We start from the raw sequence: 27,265 nt of genomic DNA on the forward strand, positions 1-27,265 counted from the left end.
TCTTTTCATTGTATACGTTTTTTTTCTATTGGCCAGGACCTTTGTCAGAAATTTGTGCTGGGGATATAGAATCCTGGAATCGTTTGGGTTGGAAAAGACCTTTAAGATCATCAAGTCCAACCATAAACCCAACACTGCCAAGCCCACCACTAACCCATGGCCCTCAGCACCACATCTCCACATCTTTTAAATCCCTCTGGGGATGGGGACTCCTGGAATGCAATCAAGGGCGTCCTGTCAGGGCACAGGATGGGGAATTGGGGAGGCCAGTTTGAGCTGTTGGAGAAGGTCACTTTGGATGAGATTTTTTCCAGAATAGCTTAGCCAACTCCCATGACAGTGAAGTCAAGACCTTTACATTTCCTACACGCTTTTGGAGAAGTTACGCTTCATCTCTAATGCGAAGTTCCCCGTCTGTAAATAGCAGTGATCCCTACTGAGTAGCTCCACAGTGACGAGAGTAATGCTGGGAGGTGTAAATTGTTCCATCAAGAGTCTGCCGAGCTACTTTGTCCTACACTGAGCATCCCGCAGTCTGGTGGCCAGCGTTGTCTCTGTGACCATTTGCCCGGACAGATAGTGCTGCTGTTGTGAGTAGTTTGGATGGTAAATGAGAGCTCGCTTGCTCACTCAAACACCTCTTGGGAGACTTATTTTGGCTGCCTCAATAATTTTTATTGTGGCTGTAACACAAGGAGCTCCAAAACGATAGTGTAAGAAAGTGAGGAGCCTCGTGCCAGCTCTCCGCTGAGAAACGGGGAGGTTTCCTTCTTGGACTGTTGAAATTTTTATAGATCGCTGCAACTCTTCCTGTAGGAAAATTGCTATGACGTGAGGATAATTTAGTGAAAAGGAGTGACAGTTCTTGACATGGACAGGAAGTTTGATGTAAGAAAAGGTGTCTTTTCTCTGTGAAAGAGTCTGTGCTTTTACAGAACTTTCAGTTAAAGATGCAATTTAAAAGAAAAGCCACCAGCTGTTGCAACGTTTGCTGCCCTGTGTTAAATTTTGGTCCTAATACCCCAGCTACTCCCCAGGCTGCCAGGCTTTGCAGGATGGCTCTCACGTGGGAGTCCAGCGAGCCTGGCCTCACATCACTTAATTCTTAGGGCAGCATTTACAGAATCACAGAATCGTCTTGGTTGGAAAGGGCCTTTAAGCTCATCGAGTCCAACCGTTAACCCAGCACTGCCAAGCCCACCACTAACCCATGGCCCTCAGCACCACATCTCCACAGCTTTTAAATCCCCCCAGGGATGGGGACTCCACCACTGCCCTGGGCAGCCTGTGCCAGTGCTTGACAACCCTTTCAGGGAAGACATTGTCCCTGATCTCCAATCTAAACCTCCCCTGGCACAACTTGAGGCTGTTTCCCCTCGTCCCATCACTTCTTCCCTGGGAGAAGAGACCGACCCCCACCTCGCTACACCCTCTTTTCAGGCAGTTGTAGAGAGCGAGAAGGTCTCCCCTCAGCCTCCTTTTCTCCAGACTAAACCCCCCCAGGTCCCTCAGCCGCTCCCCATCACACTTGTGCTCCAGACCCTTCCCCAGCTCCGTTGCCCTTCTCTGGACTCGCTCCAGCACCTCAAGGTCTTTCTTGTTGTGAGGGGCCCAAAACTGCACCCAGGATTCGAGGTGCGGCCTCACCAGTGCCGAGTACAGGGGGACGATCCCTGCCCTGGTCCTGCTGGCCACAGTAGTGCTGATCCAAGCCAGGATGCTGGTGACCTTCTTGGCCACCTGGGCACACTGATGGCTCATATGCAGCTGCCATTGACCAACACCCCCAGGTCCTTTTCCCCCAGACACTTTCCAGCCACTCTTCCCCCAGCCTGTAGCGGTGCGGGGGGTTGTTGTGCCCCAAGTGCAGGACCCGACACTTGGCCTTGTTGACCCTCACGCAGTGGCCTCAGCCCATGGATCCAGCCTGTCCAGACCCCTCTGCAGAGCCTTCCTGCCCTCCAGCACATCAACACTCCCACCCAACTCAGTGTTGTCTGTGAACTTACTGAGGGTGCACTCGATCCCTTCATCCACATCATTGATAAAGATGTTAAAGAGAACTGGCCCCAACGCTGAGCCCTGGGGAACACCACTGGTGACCGCTCTGCGCTGAAGAGCAGCCCTGAAGAGCGGTCTGCCTCCGCGAGAGTGATTTGAAATGGAGGAAGAAGGTGGAACGTGGCTAGAAATGAGGAGGCTGATGACTAGGTCCCAACTCAATTGTTAATATTAAACTCTTAGGGCTGTTCTCCCTATTCAGTGAGACAGAAAATGCTTCATTTCAATTCAGGAATATGTAAAATTAGGCAGTTATTTCACTGCTTAAGCAACCAAATGGAAGTGATCAGAGGGGGACAAACACCCCCTTCCTGGGAATGGAGACAGGATGACATTCAGGCGTAATTCCAATTGATGTCAAACGACTTGCGACCATCCTCTTGAGTGGTTTTGTAAAAGTGGTGCTAATGTGTATAACCCTTCTAAATTTTTCTTTTTTTTCCCCCCTTTAACATTTGTTTACCCCTTCACTGTGTCAGTCACAACACACCGCTCTTGAATCTCCCAGCTGGTCTTGACTTGTTGAATTTCTTTTATGCTTTCACTCTTCTTTAATAAATACATTACTTGCAAGCAGTGAATTGAAAACAAAGCAAAAGAAAAATAAAAAAAAAAACCTACCATTAGTGATTGGACAGTTTCTTACTTTGTGTTACATTTAACTGTTCTTTTGACAGCCCAGTTTTTAAAGCCAGGTTCGTATGGAAATGCTTTCACTCCACTTGCACTGCTTTTGGAAATAGCATACTGCTTCATCTGTCTGTTTATTTTAGTGCATTCATAACACAACACAGTCAGCACAATGTCTCATCTCCACTTAGCAAAGGGATTGCAAACTACTCCTTGTCCTTTTTGGTTTGGGGTTGGTTGTTTTTTTTTTTTTTGGAAAATGCAGCCATTTTTTGTCAGCACCACCTTTTCAAATGGGATTCCGTAATCCTTTAGGATACAGTCGCAGTGATAATGGTAGAACAATTAGTTATCTGCAATTTGAATTTTTGCATGAAGGCCTGGGCGGTCGGTGGGGCCGTTACAGCACGGGTGCTGCAGGTAAGTTCTCCTATGCTTCCGACACCGATAGGCTGCTCCATGATGTTTGTGATTGAAATCCATATATATTAATTTTTCTTTTTTTTTTTTTTCCCCCCTCTATACTGATTGAAGCTTTTATAACCAGCCATTTCCTTACTTCTCCTTTTTTTTCTAATATATATTTTTTTTTTTATGTAGCCCTAATTATGTCCTGGGAGAGAGCCAGTACTGTGGGAAAGACATACCATTGCCTTGCAAAATACAGTGAGGCCAAATGTCCTGCTTCACTGGTCTATCAGCAAAAAAAAATGAATTTATACTGGATAGAATATTTTTGAGGAAAAATATATCCATGCAGCCAATATCTTTGGGAAGATTGTGGCTTTTGGGCTGACTCACCAAAGTTCTGTGAACCACGTGGTCATTTTCTTCAATATGGAGTGAGTGGGGAAAAAAAACAACCCATTGCTATTCTGATTTCTGCTGCGGACTTGGTTCTTTAATTAAAGAAACCTGCAGCGTATATATCTGTTTTTTTCAAGATTCCATGTACCACTCAATGTGGCCAGTTATAATTCAGGATATTTGTGATGTCTTGAGTTGTGGTTTGCCTTATGGCAATTAATAATCAACAAATACCTGATTTTTATTCTTATTTTTTTTTATGGTTAGGAGGTGAACGTTTTCCTAACCAAGAGCCATTCTTTGAGGAGTTCATGGTGGGTCACTGCTAGTAAATTGCTGAGTAAGGGATAAGCTGTGAGCTTTCGATGGTTACGAGGGTGCCGTTAGCACTCTTATTCTTTTTGGGGGAATAAATCCGACATAAAAACCTAATAAACTCCACACTGAGCCCTGCTCAGCCCTGTTTTCAAAAGCTGACACTTAATTGCTGCATCAGTACGGTTCCATTTATTCCAAAATAGCTTTTTTTTTTTTTTAGGAAGATGAGACATTATGCTTATTGTTTCCCCTACATGCACTAATGGTTCCTTGCTGTAAACTTATTGCTAGGCCTGTTTCATTCTAACATCTTAGTATTTTTGTTAGTTTACATGTGAAATGCATCACCCAGTCTGTGCTTGAGCTCATTTTATTTAATTGATTTTATTTTATTTTTTTGTTTTACTAACCTCACTGTTTTTTCAGTTTAATATTGGCTGCATGCTAGTTTATATATATATATATACATATATAAAAAAAAACCAATCAAGTCTAGCCTGGATTTTGCTATGATTGTGTTTTGGTTTCTAGTGGTGGGGCAGTCTTGCACTTACAACTTACTCAGTATTATAAAAGCCTGACACACAAACAAAATGGCCAAACACATTGTAGATTTTCTTTTAAAAAAAAAAAATCTTAAGTGGTGCTGTCTAGGTGATGGATATGATTGTATAAATAGCTTGATTTTATGCTTTTTACTGTCAATTTTTATTAGTACACTTTATTTTCTCCCACATTGCTTTATTTTATTTTATTTTATTTTAAACGTGATGCACTAAAGTTGCCCAGCACACCATCAGAAAGTGACCGTCCCCGATTCCCCATCCCCCTGGAAAAAATCTAGCCAGCAATTTTTGACATTTGTCTTTCCCTTTTACTGGGCATATATTGCCTTTTCAGTAGCATTTTTTTTTGCATGCCTATATATGTAGAAAAATCTCTTGCTCATCACGTGTTTAACTGTCGGCGGGAAGGGAAGAATATATTATTGGAATATTTTTGGTTTGTTTTCTCTGTTCTGTCTGTCAGGATAATATTGGACACCGCTTACTCCAGAAACATGGGTGGAAGCTGGGCCAGGGATTGGGGAAGTCGCTGCAGGGTAAGTCCAGTAACTTGTGTCTGAACCGTTCAACACCAGCTTCAGTCTTTAACGAAATTATTTCTGCTTTTTGTTCCTAGATTAGATTTTCTTTCCGTTATTAATATACCCAAAAATGCACTGTTGAGTTTCATATTTAGCAATTTGCAAGTGGAAGCTGCTGCCTCACTTATTGGTACAGGTTAGACGTGATGTGTGTGTGTCGTGTCCGTGTAAGAATCACCGTGTTTGGCCTTCTTTGGAGGGAGGTGAATTAACTGCCTACTTACTAACAGGTAGTTGTGCAGCTTCTAAACCAATAATAATGATGTTCTGCTGGCTGGATGCTTTGATATTAAAAGAATTAAAAATACAAGCTAGTTTACAATCACCTGCGTGCATGATTCACAGGGGTGTCAGAAGCCATTAGAAGGCGAGTAAAAGGGCCCACTGAAGACTGAAGGTGGTGGCAGAGGTTCTCATGGATGGGAGAGGCTCACTTCTCGTTTCTCCAGAGGGCTTTTATGGGTTTAACTTATTTCTGTTCCCCAGCAGTCTATTTGTCAGGGATTTAGCAAATCTCCTTGAGATGCTGTAGTGCCAGCTGAACCACTGCACCTAGTCCTCATGCTGTCTTGAGCGTAAATTCTTCCCATGATGGGGGGGAATCCCATAAAAATCCCGTGTTTTAAATGGAGCCAGTGCTCCCCAGTTCATGTGGGTGGCTTTAGCCATTCCCCTGGCCAGTAGTTCCTGTTCTGCAGAGATCCTAGCCAGGGTGAAAGCACACAACCGTGTTGTGTTGAGGAAGAACTGAAGGTAGCACTTCCCATCAGTTACTCCTCGTGAACTGCCGGTGTATACAGCGTCTGGCCCTGATACTGGGTGTAAGGTGCTCGGTATTTACACCAGGCACGAGACTGCTCAGGTGGTTTCTGTAGAAACCTCTTGAAGTGTTTGAAACTCAAGCGCATCCTGAGTTCGAGTAACTTAACTCGTGTTCCCATACCCTTAGTCTGAAGACCTGGGAGCTTGTAATTGGCCTTCCATGCCCCTACAGTGAGCCCATTAGAGATAAGTGTTTCTGTGCTGTGGAGGACTCTCGAGAGGTAACGAGTTCTCTGAACTCTGGGAATGCGTATTAATCTCTCGGACTAAGGCACTCTAACTCCTCAGGCAGGGCTGCGTTGGTGGTTAATGCTTCTTGCTTCCTCTAACACGGTTTCATTCGAAATCCTCTGGTTAACGCATGGCACTCTTACAGTCCTCTCGTGTCTCGTGCTGGTGCCAAAGCTCAGGACGTGGTTGTAGTTGTCACCTTTTGGGCTTCTGCTTTGGCATGGCGTTCACTGGATGTGTAATTTGGTCTGTTTTCTCTTTTGGGTGCCCTGTGTTGCTCTGTGCCTCACCAATGTGGAAACACGGAGACTTGAAAGAAGCTAAAGCCCTCTCCCAGCCGCAGCTGGACTCAAAAGCACGGCCCTGAGGGGCCTCGTGCCGTGTGGTGTTGCAGGCACTGACGTGACGGAGTAGACGGCAGATGACTGTAGTGTCTTGAGTTTGGGGCAGGCGGGTGGTGTCACCGTGTCCTGAGGACGAGAGAGCCAGGGCTGCCCGCGGGGTTGGTCAGGCATTTGCATTTTGATACTTGTCCAGATTTTCCCACTGTGCATTTCAAAGCGTTGAGTCTGTACTATATCTCTTACGTATTATCCAAGCTCTGGTGATTGGAGCTGTCTGAAAGCTACGGACAAATCGTGGGTCTGGGCTGTGAGGGTTTTCCTGTTCCATTTGAATAGAAATGCAGGAGTAAAAATAGCCCGTCTAGTTTAACCCCTGTAGGTGCTGAAACCATCCTAACATAGGCTTTGCAAGAGCGTGCAGGAGTTGTATAGTGCCTTTCACCTTCCAGAAGGAAAACAGCGCCCTGTCCATCGACAGACAGACAAACAGCCTCTCCGGCTGCGGTGCCGGGGAGGCAGAGCGTGCGGAGGAGAGCTGCTGCTCCAGTTCTGCTCCACTTAAAGACGTCAAGGACGCTCCTTCTTAGTTACGAGCAGCTAGAGCCTGTGCCTGTTGCCTGTGGCATTGGTGATGATCATGTTGGGAGTGTTTAATTCATTATTCAGTGACCTTTTTACAGGAATCTTAGATCGTCCCAAAATCCAAATATGAACTGCCAGGAAGGAAACATTTGCATCCAATTTTAATCTTTTATTCTAGGGGTTTGAAGAGCAAAGTCACTTGATGCGCACTGAGAATGGAAAAGCAAAACAAAAAAGTTCTCCCGCTTTTCTGCGTTCCCTTCCTGCTCTGTAAAGGCCAGGAGAGATTTCTTTAAGAGACGTAAGAATAGCAAACGCAGAGCATCTCTGTTAACTCTACTTGCTTCGTGCTGTGCTTGAGACTAAAATCTTAAACAGCCTGTGGTTAAGGGGTACTGCAGAAGTGAAACCACTTCAAGTCATCTTCAGCTGTGGATATGGTATGTGACCTCCTGCGTTTGGCTGCAGAAGGCCTTTGCAAGAAACCCTTAAAAACCTAAATTTTGGGTTACATCTATTGAATTGAGGTGGCATTCACCTTTTTTCCATGCAGTTGACTTTAATTTTGTTGTGTAGCCTTCAGTTCTAGCTGTTCACCTGAGCTGGGGCTCCCTCTTTAGTTTCAGTGAATCTCAAAGTTCTGCTACATTCTACTTGCCAGTCATAAACACTTATTTCTTCTAGTAAGGCCGTTATGTTGTTGTTCAAGAGCTTTGTGCTTCAGGACTAAACCGTTGCGATAGTTTCCTTCGCATGAACAACCCACTGCGGCTCTGATCCAGCAGTGAGTGCTGAGCTGTTTCTCTGGGTGGGAGCTGGAATAGCCTAAAATTCACACTTGCTGATTGCTGCTGATAAAGATCTGCTGTTGTAGTACAGAGGTACCCAGCAGATTGGCTCATCCTCTGCAAAATTTCAGCAGCAGAGTCGTTTTGTACCTCCCAGGGCTGCTGCCTTGGGGTGGAACTCTTGTTAACTGGTGGAAGAACTGAGCTATTTGGATTAAAAAAGCAATTAATCCATGTCGTTAATGACATAGCTGTCATAAGAGGAGCTCTTACTCTTAACTGTAACATATCTGCCCCTTCTGGTTTATTTTAGATGCATATTGAGCGGAGTGTCAGGGGTAGGGCTGTCCTCCCTGACCATGCAAGTGCTAGAATGCTGGTTTGGAGAAGCTCGTAATGAATTCAGCAGAGTCATTCCTCTGCTCAGCTCTTCTCCTGATGTTTTTCACATTTTTTTTTTTCCACAAACAACTTGTGTTATATTTGGAAATGATGTTTCAACTCGCTAACAGCTCAGGAATATGAAAAAGCAGAAGAGGGGGTTGCCAGTTGAGCAGGATCTTTTTTAATCTGGGAAGTGTGGTTTGGGGAACGACTTTTCTATGGAGATTGTGTGGTGGTTGTGCTCTAAAAAATGAGAAAATGGTGATTGTGGACTCTTCTCTTTGGAGGGGAACACATGTAATTGATAATCTAGAAACCTGTGGTCTACTGGAAAAGGAAAGCTAGCAAAAGATGTGGTTAAAAACACTGTCTGACCTTCATGTGGAGTCCTGTGCTGAACGACAGCGAGGATTGGGAATAAATCGGAGGAGTTACGTAAGTCAGGAAGGGAACGAGAGGGCTGAGTGAAATCTTGAATTCAAATACTCTAACGCTTTCTCTTGGAATAAGTATTGCATATTAAGTTAAAGTAGTATTATGAAAAGCATGGAGAAATTGACATGCAGAAGTGGTATAATTTTAATCATACATTTGAAAATATTTTTATAAGCTCTTCACGGTTTCCCTGTGTTTTCAATTTTTTGGCAATTCTTGTTTTTTAAAAAAAAATAATTGTGGTGAAAACTTCTGTTTTGTCTTTTGGACTTGTGTGTTTAATATGAAGTAATAGTACTCTAGAGGTATAAGTGCAAGACTAAAAACAGTAGTTTAATCTCATTTAATTAGAATAGGGAAAACTGAACCGAGTAGGTGAACGTTATCCTTAGGAAAGACAAAGGCTATTAGTTTGCTTTGCCAGAAAACGTGGGAATATGTGACTGCATTTGGTGCACTCAGAAAGAGGGTGGCATGACCTAGCATTTCAGTCTGGCTGATGTTTTAATTTGGCTCTCTTGAATCAGACATCTAGCTCATTGGAGGAGTCACAGCCAGAGAATCTCTGGGATGAGATCAGGGCTACAGCATGTGCGTGATGGGGAATATGAGATAAATGAGACGGGGTAGACTTGGTAGCTCAAAGCAAGCAGGCAGGCTTTAAGGGGTAGTTAATGCCCCCATAGAATCACAGACTGGTTTGGGTTGGAAGGGACCTTAAAGACCATCCAGTTCCAACTCCCCTGCCATGGGCAGGGACACCTTCCACCAGCCCAGGTTGCTCCAAGCCCCATCCAACCTGGCCTTGAACACTGCCAGGGAGGGGGCAGCCACAGCTTCTCTGGGCAACCTGGGCCTGGGTCTCACCACCCTCACAGCAAATAATTTCCTCCTAATATCTCATCTCAATCTCCCCTCTTTCAGTTTAAAACCGTTCCTCCTCGTCCCATCACTCCATGCCCTTGCCAAAAGTCCCTCTCCAGCTTTCCTGTAGCCCCTTCAGGTACTGGAAGGTGCTAGAAGGTCTCCCCAGAGCCTTCTCTTCTCCAGGCTGAACAGCCCCATCTCTCTCAGCCTGTCTCCAGAGCAGAGGTGCTCCAGCCCTCTGAGCATCTTCGTGGCCTCCTCTGGACTCACTCCAACAGCTCCGTGTCCTTCTTATGTTGGTTCCCCCAGAGCTGGACGCAGCACTGCAGGGGGAATCTCAGGAGAGCGGAGCAGAGGGGCAGAATCCCCTCCCTCGCCCTGCTGGCCACGCTGCTGGGGATGCAGCCCAGGACACGGTTGGCTTTCTGGGCTGCCAGCGCACAATGCTGGCTCATGGTGAGCTTCTCATCACCCATCACCCCCAAGTCCTTCTCCTCAGGGCTGCTCTCCATCCATTCTCCACCCAGCCTGCATTTGTGCTTGGGATTGCCCCAACCCACATGCAGGACCTTGCACTTGCCCTTGTTGAATTTCATGCTGTTCATACAGGCCCAGCTCTCCAGCCTGTCCAGGTCCCTCTGGATGCCATCCCTTCCCTCCAGCGTGGCGACCACACCGCACAGCTCGGTGTCATCAGCAAACTCGCTGAGGGCGCATCAATCCCACTGTCCATGTCGACGACCAAGATGTTAAACAGGACCAGTCCCAATACCGACCCCTGAGGAACACCACTCGTCACTGGTGTCCACCTGGACATCGAGCCGTTGACTGTAACTCTTGGAGTGTGACCATCCAACCGATTCCTTATCCCCCGAGTGGTCCATCCATCAGGTCCATCTCTGATATCACTGAGCTGATTCACAGCCATCCTCCCCTTCTCGTGGTTATCCCACTGCTTCCTCCGTGGAGCAGGGGCTGCGGAGGGTGGGCAGCCCTGAAGGGACGGTTTGCCACGAATAGAGGAGGTTTGGAGAGCGCAGTTAGGAAAAGGTTTGTCTGGTGGTTACTGGTCACATGGAGGGGACTCACGGGAAGGACTGACCAGCTTTGGTGGACAGGTCTAGCTCATACTTAGCTAGTTACCCTGTGGGTGGGTACTGGGTAATTATTCTGTGTAATTATTCAGCACTCTTCTCTAGAAGTGCCTTATTGAAGTTTTCTCTTAAGGAAATGTGCTTGCTTGGCTGCAACCTTGACACCTTAAAAATGGCTCCAACACCTTCACAGGAAGCAGGGATGTTAAGTTTCCCTGTACCACAAACTCTCTCCTTTCACACACAGTGTGATTAATTGATACATTTAAAAGCATCAATTTAATTCACGTTCCCCCAGTATTCCCAAGACTGGGGTTATCCTGGTGTTTTGTGGTATGTGAAAGGTGCATCGGAATCTAGGATTTTGCTGTGGCAATAGGTGACATGTTTTCGTCATGGCATAGCTGCCCTTTAAGTATTTACGTTGTTCAAATAGTTCAGATAATACGAGGTTTTCATGTAGAACCGGAATTGAGCCTCGAAACTTTATGTGAGTTTGCTCCTCAGTTGTCTGTAGGGGACTAAGGCAGCCCCTGTCCTCACTTGATTGTTGTTGTGTTGCAAATGTTACTCAGTCTGAAACTAAGTCAAGTTTCAAAGCGGATGGCAGCGCTTTGTGGGGTAACGCTTTGTTCTAGCACTTGGGTTATCTCAGTTTTTTCAGAGAACAGAAGCAGCGGGTGGCTGTGTTTAAAAAAAAAGTCCTGTCCCCTGATTCCTATTCCGATTTAGTAATAACTTCCTTTTTGTGTGCTTATGTTTTTAGTGAAGTTTTGGCATCATTTCAGCATGACTGCTCTGAAAGGCTGGTTGAATCTTCCTGGAGAGCAGCAATACTGAGGCAGGCTGCCTGCAGGCAGAGCCCTGTTCGGTGCCATGTAAAGCTGTGAACCCCTTCCTGGGTGCTGGTTCTCTTCCACACAGGCTAAAACCAAGAAACCCTTTACAGATGGTCAAGAGTTCCTGTTGGTCGAGGTGTGCTGCAACTCACGGTATAAATTGTACTGGTGACAGCAGTGTGCATAACAGACCTTTGGGTTTATTTTATCCTTTCATGAGCATATAAATTATCTAACAAGATAGCAAAGTCGGGTGGATCAAATTTGTTAGCAAATGCTAGAATTCAGTTCCTCTGTCCAACTGTATTTGTGTTGCATGGTTTTCAATTCAAAGCACAAGTGGATTTCTGCTCTGACGTGCAAATCCTGCGATGATAAATACAGTCATCACTCCCCCCCTTCGGTTATACTACGCTGCAGATCTTATTTGGCGCGTCCTTCGCTAAATCTCTTCAGACAAGCTTTTGTTTTCCCTCTGGGTATAAAGGATGAGTAGAATGAAAGAACAGAACCGTCGGAAGGAGATGCTGGAAGATGTGCAGAGAGGAGGAGAGGCTGCAGGTGACGCAGTGATCCTGTGGCTAAGGCAGGAAATATCCCTCCTCTGACAGCCGCTGGGATAATTCTCATCGCTGAGGTCACGCTCAGTAAGAGTCGCTATTCCAAGGCCGTGTCAGGTGGCCGCCGGGGATGCCCGCTATGTTGTCTGGATGCCGGTTTCGTTAGCCGTGTCGGGGGTAATAAGCGGAGCTTTGAGCACTCGAGCAACCCAGATCAGTCGCAAGTGTGATCGCTCGGCAGCTGCGGCTGGGAGAAATGAGCTCAGGGTTCGGATTCCAGAGGTCTCGAATCCTGGCGCTGTCACCAGTTCCCCAACTGGCTTGCAGCTAATATATTAATATATTTTTCCATTTGTTTAATCCTCTGCTCTCACGCAGGCAGACAGAGTGGATGTTTGTCAGGCCCTGAGAACATGGCACAATGAGCATCTGAGCAAAACACCACAAGGAAATGAGGAATGTTACATTTCTTTCTGGGTTTCGAAACTTTGTAAGAAGAAAATACGATAGAGAAAGATAGAAATGTTTAACAGTGCCTTTATTCATTAAGCGTGGAATGATTTGGCAGTCCTACCCAAGAAATAGATGTGAACCCAGTCTTATCTTCTTGTATCTTAACATGTCCTCACGGGAACCTGAATTCTGGCATAGACTAACGTTTCCACGCTTGTGTTTGCAACATAAATCATTGCAATAGTGCTAAGACTAATATTTTCATATGAAGTTAGCTTTGAGAAACCTGGGTAATGCGGCTTTGAAAGCCTGCTATCATCCCACCGATCTTCATTACCGTGTCGAAATCCCCAAGACCGCAGACCTAAGGGAAGGTTTACTTAATGCCTCGGTCTCCCTTGGGGGAAGCAGTTGCCCCCTTGTTTGCTTTCGGACGTGTAAGATCCTTCCTTTGATTATGGGTGATAAGTTTATGGGTTACTTGAGTGTGTGTAGTCAGTGAGACCATTATCCTTTCAGTGACACATGCTTATCGTGACAGAGACGTCCTTCTCGTGGCTCACTCTCAGGCTTTATTGCCCTTTGTGTTCGTATGATGTTAAAGCAGTTTTATTAAATTGTGAAGGACGGGTGTGTGGGAAGGGAGTAGTTGTAACTGTGCACAACCTGCCCCTGCTCTTGCAGCGTAGCCTTAAATCAACCAGGGCTCTTTAGTCCTCCCCACTTACCGAGGTGAGCAAGACAGCGACTCGTGAGCCTGATTTCTGTTCTAGGTCAACTAAGATTTGTGTTCTTGCTCTGACATCTTCCATGTTGTTCTTTACTACTGATCATCGTTTGGGTTAGGCGTGTTTTTTGACCCAAACCCCACTATGTGCCTGCCTTTGCAGACATTCAGGGAGCTCTGCTTGGATTTCTGCTGGTGTCACCCTTGGCTTGTGAAGTTTGGAGCTCCTCTTGGAAGTTTTCCATGTCATTGAGTTGTTTGCAGCTTGCCTTTCTCTCGTCATTTCTCTCCTGCTTAGTAAGGATTAAGTTCACAGGGCAGTTTTTGTGTACTGGGAAAGCAGTTTCTCCTCACTGGGACTTGATGCTTGTCGCCGAGGATGATGGATGTTTCAGACTTCATCTGAATCTCTTGTTTGTTTGTGACCCTTTCCAGAAATCTGACATAAGCAGGATGAGCTCACAAATCTCATTCCCAGAGGAGACCAGGATAAAAGGTCGCCCTTGTTTGTTTGCTTCTTGCAGCAATCAGAAGCAGCTTGATAAGGTAGCGTCATTTTTAGCCAGTGAGGAGCACCACAGAGCACGCCAGGGCTTGTTCACCACTAAAAATTGTTGAATTTCCTCATCTCTCCCCATTTTGCTGTACTGAATGAGTCTGACTTTGCAACGTGACAGTTATTGGGCTCTTGAAACATGCGCTAGACCCAGGAAAGCTTTGAGAGCTTGCAAAATTCTCATCTTTGAAAAGGAAACATCCACAACCACAGTGCCTCCTCCCTCTCTGCTGCCCACACAGAGCCAGCGGAGCCCTGTACCACTGGGCACGTTGCTGTGGGCCTCGATACCTGCCTCCAGGCACCTCTTTCCCTTTCCCAGCCCGCAGCGGGCTTGGGACCGCAGGTGACTGAGCAAACTGACCCTTATCCACCAGAGCAAGTCCAGTGATGTGATGGTGAAACTCCCCAGTGCTGCCTTCACACAGCCGTGTTTGATCTCTGCGGCAGCCCCTTTCCAGGAGCAATTAGAACCTTCTGGAAGGTTGTCTCTTACTGTGGTTTTTGTTTTCGGTTGTAGCATAAAGATAACGAATCAGTAAAAATCCTCTGTGCCCAGTGAGACCATGTCCCATTGCTTGTATCCTCCCGAGACGCTTCGCTGGTGCAATTCTCCTCCGATGAAGAGTGTGATATCAGTCAGTCCTCCAGGATTATTGCCCACAAAGCTTGTACGTGGGTGGAATTTCTATGAAGGTGTCAACATAGTGAGCAGGATTAAGGTTGCTCTGTTACCTGTCTGGTGCTCGCATACTGTGCGTAAGTGATACACTGAAATATATTAGATTTAATTACGTTAACGCATAGTTTTGGGGGGTCCATCTTCTATGGGAGCATCCTGTTCTTTCCCTTTAAACAGACCTTCAGAAGTGTCTTATAGCTATTGTAGAGCACAATATTGCTGGAGGGAGGAGTTCTGAAGCTGCAAATTGTCGATGAAAACTATTTTCTGGTTTTGACTGTTTAAAAAAAAAAAAAAAAAGATAAACTGTGCCCTAGTGTTGACAGCGGCAGCGTTTCCAGACGGGCTCAGATGGCGGGTCCATCTGGTGCAGAGCAGCATCTACCCGCTGCGTCCAGAGCCAGAGCACGTGCCCCGCGGCTGGCGACTGCGGAACAACCACCCTCCACGTACAGCACGGCTTGGTGTCTGCTCCTGAAGCCCTGCAGCGTGAGGATGAACTCTTTTTCCCAAGAATTTCTTAATTTATAGCACTGCTGGCAAACTATTTGTTCATACCCAATCACTTCATGCAATTAAAAAGGAGTGAATTTGGAGAAGGCTGCCCGGCCAGGTGCTGCCTGCAGCCTGCCTGCTCCCTGCCAGATCCCGAGGAAGGAGGAGGGCGGCTGTCGGGGCGTATTTAGGGGCGAGCAATTTTTTCACAAGCTGGGGAAAAAGGTTTCCCCATTTCTTTAAGAAGGGAACGAGTCTATCTGGTCAGTTTTGAAATCTCATTTCATTTCTGAATTAAGGATATAATTACAAACTTAATTTACTTTCAGAGATTGGATTTTCTAAGGTGCAACTCCTGAGTAAGCTGTTTGTTTTCTCCCATCCTGCTGGAGGTTTATGCTTTGTCCCCTCCGCAGAGGTTTTCCCCTTGCGTGGAAGTGGTTTATATCCAGTAACCCTCGGTGCGGTGGGGTTTGTAGCCAGTCTAACGTGACCGGTCTGTAAAGGAAAGAGTTTGTGACCTGGTTCAGAAGGCAAATAAATTTTCTGGGGTGTAGGGGGACGGGACACGGGCGCAGCTTTGTGCTCTGCATGATTTACTGTGTGTGGGGGGGGTTAGTTGTCGGTGTGGCAGCACTCACAGCCCTGCGTAGTGGTATGAAGTGTGGGAATTGTTGCCTTTTCTCAAAAGGTCAGTTTTCCCCTCCAAAGCCCGTCGGCGTACCCGCAAAGGGGCAGCAGGAGCCCTAAACCTGGGAGCCCCGCACCATCCGAGAACCTCGTTTACATGCTGGTAAAGATCCCGTTGTCATGCACAGGAGCTCTGGAATCAGTTGTCTTCAGGAAGCTCTTTAAAAGGAGAACTTAGAGCTTAACTTGAGGAAAAAAAAGTCCCATTTTCCCCTTTGGCTGCTGTCCACCTTCCGCCCAGCCCGCTTGGCAGTCGGCGGGGTGCGAGGTGGCCCTTTGGCCCCGCAGAGCCCGTTCCTTGCCATCAGCCGACACGGAGCGAGGGCTCCCCGTGACCCACCGCTTTGCCCGGCAGCGTGTCCCGCTGCCCCGGCCGGAGCCGTGGGTTCGGTGGGGGGCACGGGCAGTGCTCGGACTTGGCACTGGCCACGCTGGATGTCACGCTGGCCACGCTGGGTGTCACACTGGCCACGGCTGCCGGGGTGTTTCATTCGTAATAAAATAGCGGTGAAGCTTAAAACAAAAGGCATCGATTTTTCGTTGAATATTCTCCTCTTACCTGAAAAACAGAGCTCCTTTTGACCCAAAATACTTGTAATTAATTCGAGCTTTATTTCTTTCCTTTTGAAACTGCCTGCTTAAACATGCCTCGGTGCTTCTCTTAAATCGGGCCGTCCCCGGGAGCTCAACCTCTTCCGACACCCACGAATTTTACAGCTCTGGAAACAAATAACTGCTCTAAATCTACCCACTCCCTGATTCCACAGGGCAAAGCATGGTGATGGGGTGGAGGGGTGAGGAAGAAGCCTCATATTATTTTATATATATATATTTTTTTTTTTTAACCCATCCTACCTGCCTACTACAAACGGCCTATTTTCTGCCCCTAATGGTTTCTGCCTAACAAATGATGTTTCTTTTTTACAGCGTTATGATCCTGGACTTGTTGTGGTGATGGTAAACTTAGCAGTGGTAATTTTTTATTTTCAGACTGAATTACTCCTTTTGTCATCAGTGCACCAATATGTTAGGCTTACTTTCTCTGTTGTAGCCATCATCCTTCTGCTTGGTCTTTTCATTTTCCTTTCCTTTCCTTTCTTTATGCACACTTGTCTGATCCTTGTTCATTAAAGGGTATTGCTAAGAAGGGATGTTTCTGTTTGTGTTAGAACTGCCAAAAAATCAGTTTCAACATAAATTTCTAATACTGTCCAAACTTGATTTTTATTTTTTTCCCCCCAACACGATGGGCACTAGCACTTGCTACTGCAATTTCCAAATAGATTTTGATAAAAAAAAAAAAAAAAAAACAAAAAAACAAAAATAAAACTTTGACTGCCTTAGAAGGCAAAAGTACTGATGCATTGTTTGTATGCAGGGGTTTACCAGGGCAATGAGGCTGCCTCGAAAGATCTCGATTGCTGGAGAAACCAAACCAAAAACAAACAAAAAACCCAAAACCAAATCAAAAAAAGAAAAAAAAAAACTTGAAAAAAAATTAATATAAATTGCTGGCAGTTGCTGCCAGCCGTTCCATTTGGGTTCACCGCTTACCAGTAAATCCCTGGCTGAGACGTTATGAAAGTGATATTGCACTTAGGAAGTCATTTTTATAACCTGTCTTTAATTTGGTCCTTTTGCTAAAAATTGCAGTCACTGCTTACTTTATTATACCATTGGGCGTAAGAGAAACACTTTCAGATGGAGAATATTTCAAATACCTGAACAAAAGCGCGATTCAAAGTAGTATTTTGGATTGGCGTGATGAATATTTCTGGACTGGGTGGCTCTATGCCTGTCAAATTTATGGGTGTAGAAACAAAACCATAAAGCGATTAATTAAATGGGCTTTTTTCTGAAAGAAAAACACATGCCTCTGTACTATGAGTTCAAAACCCACAAGTTCTGACCCGAGTAGGTTCGTTTTCAGGACTCTGTGGAGTCTGAGATCTGTGAACTGTCGCTTTTGCAGGAGTTAGAGACGGCTGATATTGGAGAAGAGAAGGTGATGCCTGTAGAGGTTTGCTGAGGCAGTTTGAAAGCCTTCAGCCTTTTGAGCATGTGAATGTTTTTGGCCTGATTTAAAACCTGTAAATCTTTGAGCCCAAAGGTATAATATACGTGTATGTGTGTATAACAAAACAGTTGTTTACACCAAACCAAGAGCAATAATAAGGGAAGTAAACATTCTGTTTTTTCACTCAAGGTATGCACCGGAGAAGGTAAGTACTTTTTCAGTGGGCTTACATCACAACGAACAGCGCGAGTTGTGATGTAAAAAATAATAATAATAATTAAAAAAAAAAAAGCTGTGGTAGTAAAGTGCTTGTCTGCCCCATTTTGCTTTGTTTGGCTGGTTATGAGTGGATTAAAGATATGTTTTAAAAAAAAAATAAAAAATCTCCAGCATAGTTTGATTAGTTCAAAGTCAATTTTCTTCGCAACTAGTCCTTTTCACAGCTTACAGGTGACGCGGCGGGTGCCAGAGCATCTCCCCGCAGGAGCCGGGGAAGCAGGTTGCTTGACCACCTGGCCTGGACCAGGCGGTCGTTTTGGCTGAAAGAAGTTTGGCTTCTGCGCCACGCTTCTCGCTCAGCTTTCCTTCCTCTTGGGAAGGGATCAAAGCTGGCGGGCGGGAGGCTTCCACGTCGTTTACAGGAAAGTCCTGATCAATTATTAATGCGGTGGAGCAGTAAAATGTATTGAATAGCTCTTTCACTGGCATCAGAAGATGAGGAGAATGTATTGCCTGATGTGGAAGCCTTGAGGAGAAGGTTCATTTCTCAAGTCCTGCTAACGGCCCTGCCCTAGGACTTGTCACGGTTGAACATTAACCACGAGTACGTCTTACGTGACCAGTTAATGTTCAGAAAATACCATTTACCAGTAGGGTGCATTTCACCGTAACCAGTTTGGAGCTGAGAAGCAGGTTTGGCTGTAAGCTGTGAGAATGGCTCGTGTTTGGTTCACTGTAGCTTTCTGGTCTCTGCACTCCAAGGCAAGATCTCTAACCACCCAAACCCAATGTGTAAAGCGAGCTGTGGCGACGAAGCGGCCGCTGACCGCCTGTGTGTGTGTGTTCCTCTTACAGGGAGGACGGATCCCATCCCTATCGTCGTCAAGTACGATGTCATGGGCATGGGGCGGATGGAGATGGAGGTAAGCTCGCCCGGCTCCTGCCCTGCACCCTGACAGTCCTTGCGTGGCTCTTGGAGAAGAGGAGGCTCAGAGGTGACCTTAGTGCAGTCTACAACTACCTGAAGGGAGGTTGTAGCGAATTGGGAGTCGGCCTCTTCTCCTGGGCAACCAGCGCTAGGACAAGAGGACACAGCCTCAAGCTTGGCCAGGGGAGGTTCAGGTTGGACATTAGGAAGCATTTCTTCTCAGCAAGGGTCATTAGCCATTGGAAGGGGCTGCCCAGGGAGGTGGTGGAGTCACCATCTCTGGAGGGGTTTACGAAAAGCCTGGACATGGCACTTAGTGCCGTGGTCTAGTTGCCATGGTGGTGTCAGGGCAACGGTTGGACTCGATGATCCCAGAGCGCTCTTCCAACCTGAGTGATTCTGTGAGTTGATAGGGAAGAAATTTAAAAATGAGAGTTTGTGCATCAAAGGTAAAGAAAAACTTGCTCTTAAATCAACACAGTGAGAAGACACTTCTCAAAATACATGCTCCGTTTACCCGTGGGTGCCTGAGTTTGGAGGTCTGGGTGCTCTCCGAAATTCCTGGCCTTTGCGATTTCACTGCCACAAAGCTGAGGCTGCGCCGGCAGCGGACGGGCACGCCGGGAGCCTCCGCCTCGAAGGATTAACGAACCGTTTTGCATGTGGGTTATGCTGTGGGATGACAGAACAGGGAAAGTGAAGTACAATATGCAAAGGTTCTGCTTCAAACCTCCTCTTTTTTAAATCACACATTCTGGCAGCCTCAGTACTGCGAAGGATTTATGGGACAAATTGCATCTCTTCTTTTTTTCTTTTAAAAAAGCTCGACTACGCCGAAGATGCCACTGAGCGGAGGCGTGTGCTGGAGGTGGAGAAAGAAGACACCGAGGAGCTGAGGCAGAAATACAAGGTACCGAAATGGGGCATTAACATCAAAGTTCCCATGGGCTGAATGGGAGAGGATTTATTCTGATAGGACAGAGCTCTTCTGCGGTAGCGGTAGTAGGAATTAAGTATTCTTGGGTTTTTGCCATTGTTGAGACTTATTTCTATTTTAACAAACTGGTTATTCACTTCCTGGAATTAACCTTGGTGTTTCTTTAGCTGTTTGAGAGCTACAGGAGAGCAGCAGGGCTTTTGCTGCGTGCTTTGCTCCTGTTCTGGAAAGGCCAGTCCTAGGGTAAGCAGAACATTTCCTTCCCTAGACCCAGGGTTTCCAGATTTTTCTGGTGAACCCACCACGTTGTCAGCATAAAGTCTGCAGAGGCAAGTATTAGATGGGCAGTTATCAACTGGAAGCGGAGTAGATCTTTTGTTGTTACTGAGTAAGCAGTAAGTAGTGCTTCGGGATATTGTTGCATAAATCCTGCTTCCTTTGAAAAGGTAGGACAAGGCTCCAGCTTTGAGAAGTCGATGGGCTGCATCTCTTTGGAAGAATTTCTCAGGCAGCATTAAAAAATTATATATATTCTGTATTTCCATAGGGTTTACAAAACCTGTGGGTTTTTTTTGTGAGCCAAAGACTGTTATCTTTTTAATGATAAAAATGGGCCATCGTGTTGGCATTGAGCATGACATGTTGGAGCATACTTGGGTTAGCTGTGATGAGTTCTCTGTGGACGTGGTCTTTGCTAGTCCTTTAATCCACTCTGCCACTTAACCAGCCTGTAAAGTACATCAGGTCTTAGGAAAGTCCTCTTGTTTAATTGTCCTGAGATTTGAGAAGTACCCGGCCTGAAGAAGAGCCCTAGACATTAGAATGAAGTGCCAGTTTTGCATAAATTTTAATTCTTTGAGGAATAATGGAAAAGTAGCTTCAATTTTGTTAAAATTAAACATAACCGTGGCAATCTAAAATTCCAGCTCACCGATTCAACAGTTAATACTGCAGGCAGTTTATTCAGCTATAAATTTGATAGCCTCCTTTCCTGATTTTTTTATTCCTTAAGTTGAGACCCTGACTTGCTTGGTAACTGAATTGCTGGTATATTTGTTCATTTAAAAAAGCCATTGTAATTACTTTTAAAGCTAATGAAAAGCTCTTAGGTTTTGCAGTTGTCTTTTCAAACGCAGTTGCACGCACGTTGCTCTCTCAGACTATTTTGCTTCCTGCCATTATTCAGGGTTGGTTTTTTTTTTCCAGGAGCTCTGAGGAGCAGTAGCAGTCTCTCCCACCTCGGATGTGTTTTTATTAGCATGCTTTATCGTTAGGCTCTTGCGTTTCTGCATTAATCTCTGAAAAAAAAACTGTGTAAGCTTAATTTTTTTCCTTGCTCCGCAGGAGTCCATTATGTAATTGCCAACTGTGGCCGCATCCTGATTAGCCATTCAGCGAGTCTCAAAGGAATTTCAGATAACTGCAACCAAGAAATGTTCTTTAATTCCCTTCTTTTGTATAGATTCAGATCACTCCAGTGGCTGTGTTTGCATTGTTGAGCCACAGGATGCTTTCTGAAAAAAAAAAAACCCCTCCTCATGGCGCAGGAAGCTTGTTCAGGGTTTCAGAGGAACTTTAAATGTCATTGTTCTGTGGGTCTCACGCTGCTCTGTTTTCCTTTCTTGTGTTCCTGGGGACCTGCTTCAGGCTCAAACCTCTAGATAGTTCTGTTGATTTTTTTTCTTCTGCTTAACAAGGCCCTCCAGTAATAGATGGAAGCAGGAACATGAAATAGATTTTTTATTTAGAAGGTGAACAGTGCTTTAAATTGAAAAAAAACCCTCTTAGCAGTAGAATTTTTCAGATTTTTTTCCCCCTTGGGTGTTGAATTTTTTTTTACATGAATTTTGCATTATAGAAAATGTGCTCAGCAATATTATTTTAATGTAATTTTATGTGGCAACTGGGAAATAAACCATATTGCCTGAACAAGATCTTAAATAAAAAGCAAAAAAGCTTTCATAGTATATATTTTTTAAATGTTTGCTCCTCTTGCTAATGCAAGGGAATTTCCCATAAGAAGTTTGTATTGAAGATAGAAGCTCTTAAACTCTGATGTGCTTTTTCTCAAATGTTAGGCTATTTTTTCTTACAGAATTTCTCTTTATTCCACTCAGAATGGAGATAGCTGTCTGGGGTAGGCTGATGTTAGTACAGCTACTTTGGGATGCAGCATTTGTAGCTTGTTTTTTAAATATGCATCAGGGTAAGTGCTTCCGTCTCGTTAAGGTAAACCTTCCCCAGCTTTCTTGTAAAGAGTGGCGATGTTTTATTAATTTTACCAGTGGGATTGTAACTGAGGCTCGAGGAAGAAGCTGCTTAGCCCTGAGATTAGTGTGTCTCAGCATCAGGTGCCTTCCAGACCCACCCCAGGTCTGCATCGCTGCGGCTCTGCCCTGGGGACAGGGCTCACGTCCAGGCCCTCGGATTTCAAGCCATTACAGCCACTGGAGGGACTGGGATTGCCACGGAGTCCCAGCGCTTTTTGCCACTGCCAAATCCCAAACTGCTGCTTTTCTTTATAGCAAAAGAAGGGAGGACGTGGCCGTTGTCAATTTAGACACCTCGCCTTTGCCTGAGGGTTTGTTTTGCACCTGTACAAATGTTGAATTATATAAAGAAACAAAATACTCTGCAACCTCTAAGGTGATCTTCCTCCCCCTCTTTTATTAAAGACAACTACCTGTCCCCACTCCCAGTGTAATCACTGTATTTGAGGCTCAGCTTAATGGACAGCCTTGCTCCTGGGGAGGTTTCACTGGCTGTAAAATGACACTGAAGTGAATTTAGGCTCAACAGTTCCTGAACTGTCCTTTCCCCCCACAGAGCCGTGTTCCTCCCTATCGAATTGCAGACAAACTGGGCTCAAGCAGACATCTGTTAGCGCTCAAAATGGAGGAAGCATCAGCATGGAAAGTTCTAAGGTTCTGTTCCAAAAGCAGCGATCTTCCTTGGTTTGATGCGTATTTTGTGCATCATATATGAGCAGGCAGCTGCCAGCTTGTTTGTGTGTTGGCTTGAGGCTTTGAACCTCGCTTTTGATCTCAGACAATCCAGCAAGCTCTCCTCTTGCAGCTGCAAAACTGCCTTCCTGCTGTCAGTGATAATTTCTTTTTTTAAGTAGTCTCCTTTTACTGATACCCGTGCTGATGACAAGGTTATGTTCTGTGTTAGGAAACTGAGTCAAGGCTGGGTTGGTACCATTGCAAAGTTACCCTTCATACCTTTGAATTTGCAAAGACAGGTCAGCTTAATAAATGTAATCATCGATTTTCTTAAGGACTATTTTTCCTTAAAGGCCTAGTTCATCATCCTCTAGTTTGTTTTACAAGAAGTTTAACAGAAGCAATTTTTTTTTTTGTTAATTTTGCAGGATTACGTTGATAAAGAAAAGGCAATTGCCAAGGCTTTGGAAGACCTCAGAGCAAACTTCTACTGTGAACTCTGTGACAAGCAGTATCAAAAGCATCAAGAGTTTGACAACCACATAAACTCTTACGATCACGCTCACAAGCAGGTAAGCAAGTGTTGATAGCGCAGTTCATCAGTTTTATATTCATTGCAGTCGTCTTGTTTGTTGTTAATACTTCGAATTTCGCCAGTGTATCTATTTTCCTTGTAGCTCCAGGAATAGGTGTTTCATAGAATCACAGCCTGGTTTGGGTTGGGAGGGACCTTAAAGTCCATCTAGTTCCAACCCCTGCCATGGGCAGGGACACCTTTCACCAGACCAGGTTGCTCCAAGCCCCGTCCAACCTGGCCTTGAACACTGCCAGGGAGGGGGCAGCCACAGCTTCTCTGGGCAACCTGGGCCAGTGTCTCACCACCCTCACAGCAAAGAATTTCTTCCTAAGATCTCATCTCAATCTCCCCTCTTTCAGTTTAAAACCGTTCCCCCTTGTCCTGTCACTCCATGCCCTTGTAAAAAGCCCCTCTCCAGCTTTCCTGTAGCCCCTTCAGGCACTGGAAGGTGCTAGAAGGTCTCCCCAGAGCCTTCTCTTCTCCAGGCTGAACAGCCCCAACTCTCTCAGCCTGTCTCCATAAGAGAGATGCGATGTCACTGGTTAAGATTCTTACACCCACCATACGTTTAAAAAACCCCAAAACAACAAACAAAAAAACCCCAACCCACAGTTGGCATCAATTAGCCCAGTTTTGAATGACCCACGAACGGGAGTGAGCTGCTGTTAAACCAGGAAAAGTACACGTGGGTATGGATGGCTCCCAGTTTGCATCAGCTTTTAACACAGTGCAACTTGGGAGACTGATGATAGGCCACGTGTGCACATTTTAACACTTTAGTCTGTGTTCTGTCAAGTTACTGAAAACAGACTGGGAAATAATGGGCTGTGTCAAAGGAATCGTAAAAAAGGAGCACTTCCCAAATTCTGGAACCCTCAGGAGAAGGTGGATTCGGAATCTGTGTGGAACTGACATTGGTCCCAAGATAGGGATGTACCGTAGGATCTACACGATACTTCATGCTGCACAGTAAATAGTAAAATTTCATGTGCCAGCCCGATCTATTTGACCATTTGAAGCTGCTAAATGAGATGTAAATGTACAGCAGATAGCAGTGTTGTGCTCCTCTGGAGGTGCAATTGCTCAAAGGAGGGTTTTTGATATTTCTAGTCATAAATTCTAACAATACAATCATTGAAATGCTGATAGCTTCTGGAGGATGTGCTGCAGAGCACTAGATCTTGCAAAATAGCAGTGAAGCAACAGCTTAAAAGCAAGAATATGGCATTACAGAGTATGATTTTTCTTTTTTTTCCTGTGTATTAAGTATAGGATATGATAGTGCAAAGTAAATTCACTAAGGGACTCTTAAGAGGAATTCTTATGGCAGGGCAATTTCTGTTTGAGAACTGTGATGAATTATATAGAATTAAGAGCAGAAATTAATTCATTTGTGTTGGGAAAACAGGCTGCTTTGACCGACCTGGTGGCACAGTCGTGATACCTGATAGCAGTGTATTTCATCTAAAGTTTTCCATGAACTTGGTTGAAACTTGAGTGCAATTAGTGCATTTATTTCGGAGGTGGAAGGACCTGTTCATGTCATTCTGACAACGTGGTGATGCAGTATGATTATGTCCACTCCTGGTTAAAACCCTTGGGTGATTAATAGAGGGACTGACATGAGGTTCGCAAGGCTGAGAGGTTTTTTTCTAGCATCTAGAGATGCTGTGGAAGAAACAAACCTGTGGAAGGCAACCACCCCTCGTTGATATAAAAAGAGTCAGCAGCAGGAGCTCAAGAAGAGTGACCTGAAAGAAAAATGTCTTGGGAACACACAGGGTGGTGTAATCTTGTCATCGGTAGAAAGAATTTGGGAGTTGCTTGGTTATTTTTAAAGGAATTGATGATATTTGGATAATTTGCATCCATTGCAGTAACTTCAGGCAGGCTTTGGAGAAAATGAGCCTTCAAGCTCTCGCTACGTCACCCAGCATTAATTTGTAGTTACACGGGGATTTAACCAAAGAAGCAATCATGCTTTGCTTAGGGGAAAAACATTGCTTGTCCAGCTCGATGTCGTGCTGAAATGTGTGTCACCCTGTTGGCTCAGTGTTCAGTAAGGGAACTTGAAGCTACCTAGAAATAATGAAGGGAAATTTGCATAAGTAACACTATCTCACTTGTGTTGTTCGTTACCGCTCAAGATACACTCATCTCTGACAGCCCATTCTGAGTTATAAGGTAGTTAAAACCCCAACGCTGTGCTTTTCATAATACATTGCACGTTGATGCTTCACACGTTGCCTCTTTGCACAAGAAGGTGACGCTACGTAAAGGCTAACATGATTTTTTTTGGAGGAAAACCAGAAAGTTTTCTTACAAGTAGGCTTTCTTGGACAGATGAGACGTGACGGTATCCTAGCTAATTAGAGCAACCCGGCTTAGTGCGTATCATCTGCAGTGCTTTGTCTTCTCAGCAGTAACTCTTGAGGCGACAGTGCTTCGTTGTGCCTTTTTCTTAGCTTGGTGAACAGATTTCCATGGGATCATTTTTGCTTTTAAGTATTTTTAGTTACACATACCCACAACATTGAAGTGTTTGCTTATTCCTTCTGTGGCTCAGTGAGCGCTAGGCTGTCCCTGTAAATAGATATTCCATCCTCAGATCCCTTTCCGCTCCCGAGTTATAAAGACACTTGTCTTGTATTCCAGGAAGGAACTCAGGATTATTGCGAAACAGGGACGATAGGTAAGTGTATTGATCCCTACCGGATAAATTTTGGACCCACCAACTTGTCAACACCAAACAATTAAAGGGGAGGTTTTATTATTGTTATTTCCTGACTACGCTGGTTTCGTACAGCATTTGGATACGTCTGAATTGAGCTCAACACCAAGTTTCTATCCAAAAGGCAGTATTTTTAGTTAACTGGGAAGAAGAATCTTAAATTTATTTTCACAAACCATTGGCCTGTTTAAGTCATTGTATTTTAAACAGCTTGTTGGAGGTGTGCAATGTTGTTCTCTAGTTTGTTTGGTTTTTTTTAAATAGGTTGATACTTGAGATGAGAAATGCAGATGTTTTAAAGAACAGTAACCCTATCTGCCCACCAAATGGTCAGTCCCTCTCAGGGGAAGCCAGAGGACTAAAAGCAACTTGAATTCATACAGATGGCACTGCAAGGGGAAAAATAAACTCAGCTCCTTTAAAGATCCTTCAGGGAGCAACTGAAAAAGGCTGTAACCACAGATGTCGTAACTTTTGTAGCCTGGAAAGCTACTGATACCTTTAATGGGTTTTTTTTAGCTGTAAGCTCTTGAGTCTGGCAACTAAAAGGACTAGTGGCTTATGAAGGACCTCTTCCTCAGTCCTGACTGTCGTCAGATTAATAGTAATTAACAGACAAATGCAGAAGGCAGCAAAGGTAGAAAGAAAGCATCTCCCGCTGCTAGCGAGGAGCTCGGATGGTCAAGATGGACCCCGTGTATTTGTGCGCTGCTTTCCTGCAGATTTGCATATGTGAATAGGAGAAGAGGACACAGCCTCAAGCTTGGCCAGGGGAGGTTCAGGTTGGACATTAGGAAGAATTTCTTCTCAGCAAGGGTCATTAGCCATTGGAAGGGGCTGCCCAGGGAGGTGGTGGAGTCACCATCTCTGGAGGGGTTTAAGAAAAGCCTGACCATGGCACTTAGTGCCCTGGTCTAGTTGCCATGGTGGTGTCAGGCAATGGTTGGACTCTGATCCCTGAGGGCTCTTCCAACCTGATTGATTCTGTGATGTCCAGATGCTTGAGAGCTCCCGCAGACCTTGAATACTCTGGGCTTAGTGGGGAGGTGTCCTCAGGGCATTACAGCCGAGCAGGCCCTTCATTCAGTTTGGGGTTTTGACATCAAGGAAGGATAGTTCGTGTTAGGTTTGCGTGGAGATGAACGTGGGTCACCTTATCTGGGGTTGGACCCGCTTTGTGTATTCACATCAAACAAACCTCATCTCTATCGCCCGTCCCTTAGAGCAGCTCGCAAAAATGGTTACGGTTGGAATTATCTTACGTGTAGTAATGTAGCATTTACAGTCAGCTTTTACTGTTGTTTTTTTTTTTACTTCATCCAAGAACTTACAGAATCTTACATATGGTCACCTCTTTCCATGCTTGGTGAAGGGTCAAACTGTTTACTGAGTCACTGAA

At 45.1% G+C, this 27,265-nt stretch overlaps 1 protein-coding gene across 4 annotated transcripts in view; it reads left to right on the forward strand.

Annotated features, from left to right (window-relative positions):
- The window catches only part of GPATCH8 (G-patch domain containing 8), a 59,249-nt gene that overhangs the window by 20,118 nt on the left and 11,866 nt on the right, over positions 1–27,265 (forward strand). Inside the window, exons 2-6 of one of the 4 annotated variants that reach the window (XM_068418741.1) lie at positions 2,739–2,756; positions 4,846–4,918; positions 18,604–18,671; positions 19,500–19,586; positions 22,987–23,130. In XM_068418741.1, coding sequence (XP_068274842.1) covers positions 18,645–18,671; positions 19,500–19,586; positions 22,987–23,130 — 258 coding nt within the window. In that variant the 5' untranslated portion in view covers positions 2,739–2,756; positions 4,846–4,918; positions 18,604–18,644. Of the gene's footprint in view, positions 1–2,738; positions 2,757–4,845; positions 4,919–5,968; positions 6,007–16,465; positions 16,485–18,603; positions 18,672–19,499; positions 19,587–22,986; positions 23,131–27,265 lie in introns of those variants that run through there. The other 3 variants (XM_068418740.1, XM_068418743.1, XM_068418744.1) reach the window with 3 other exon arrangements.

The sequence above is a fragment of the Nyctibius grandis genome, chromosome 26 (assembly GCF_013368605.1).
Source record: "Nyctibius grandis isolate bNycGra1 chromosome 26, bNycGra1.pri, whole genome shotgun sequence".
Classification (NCBI taxonomy): Eukaryota; Metazoa; Chordata; class Aves; order Nyctibiiformes; family Nyctibiidae; genus Nyctibius; species Nyctibius grandis.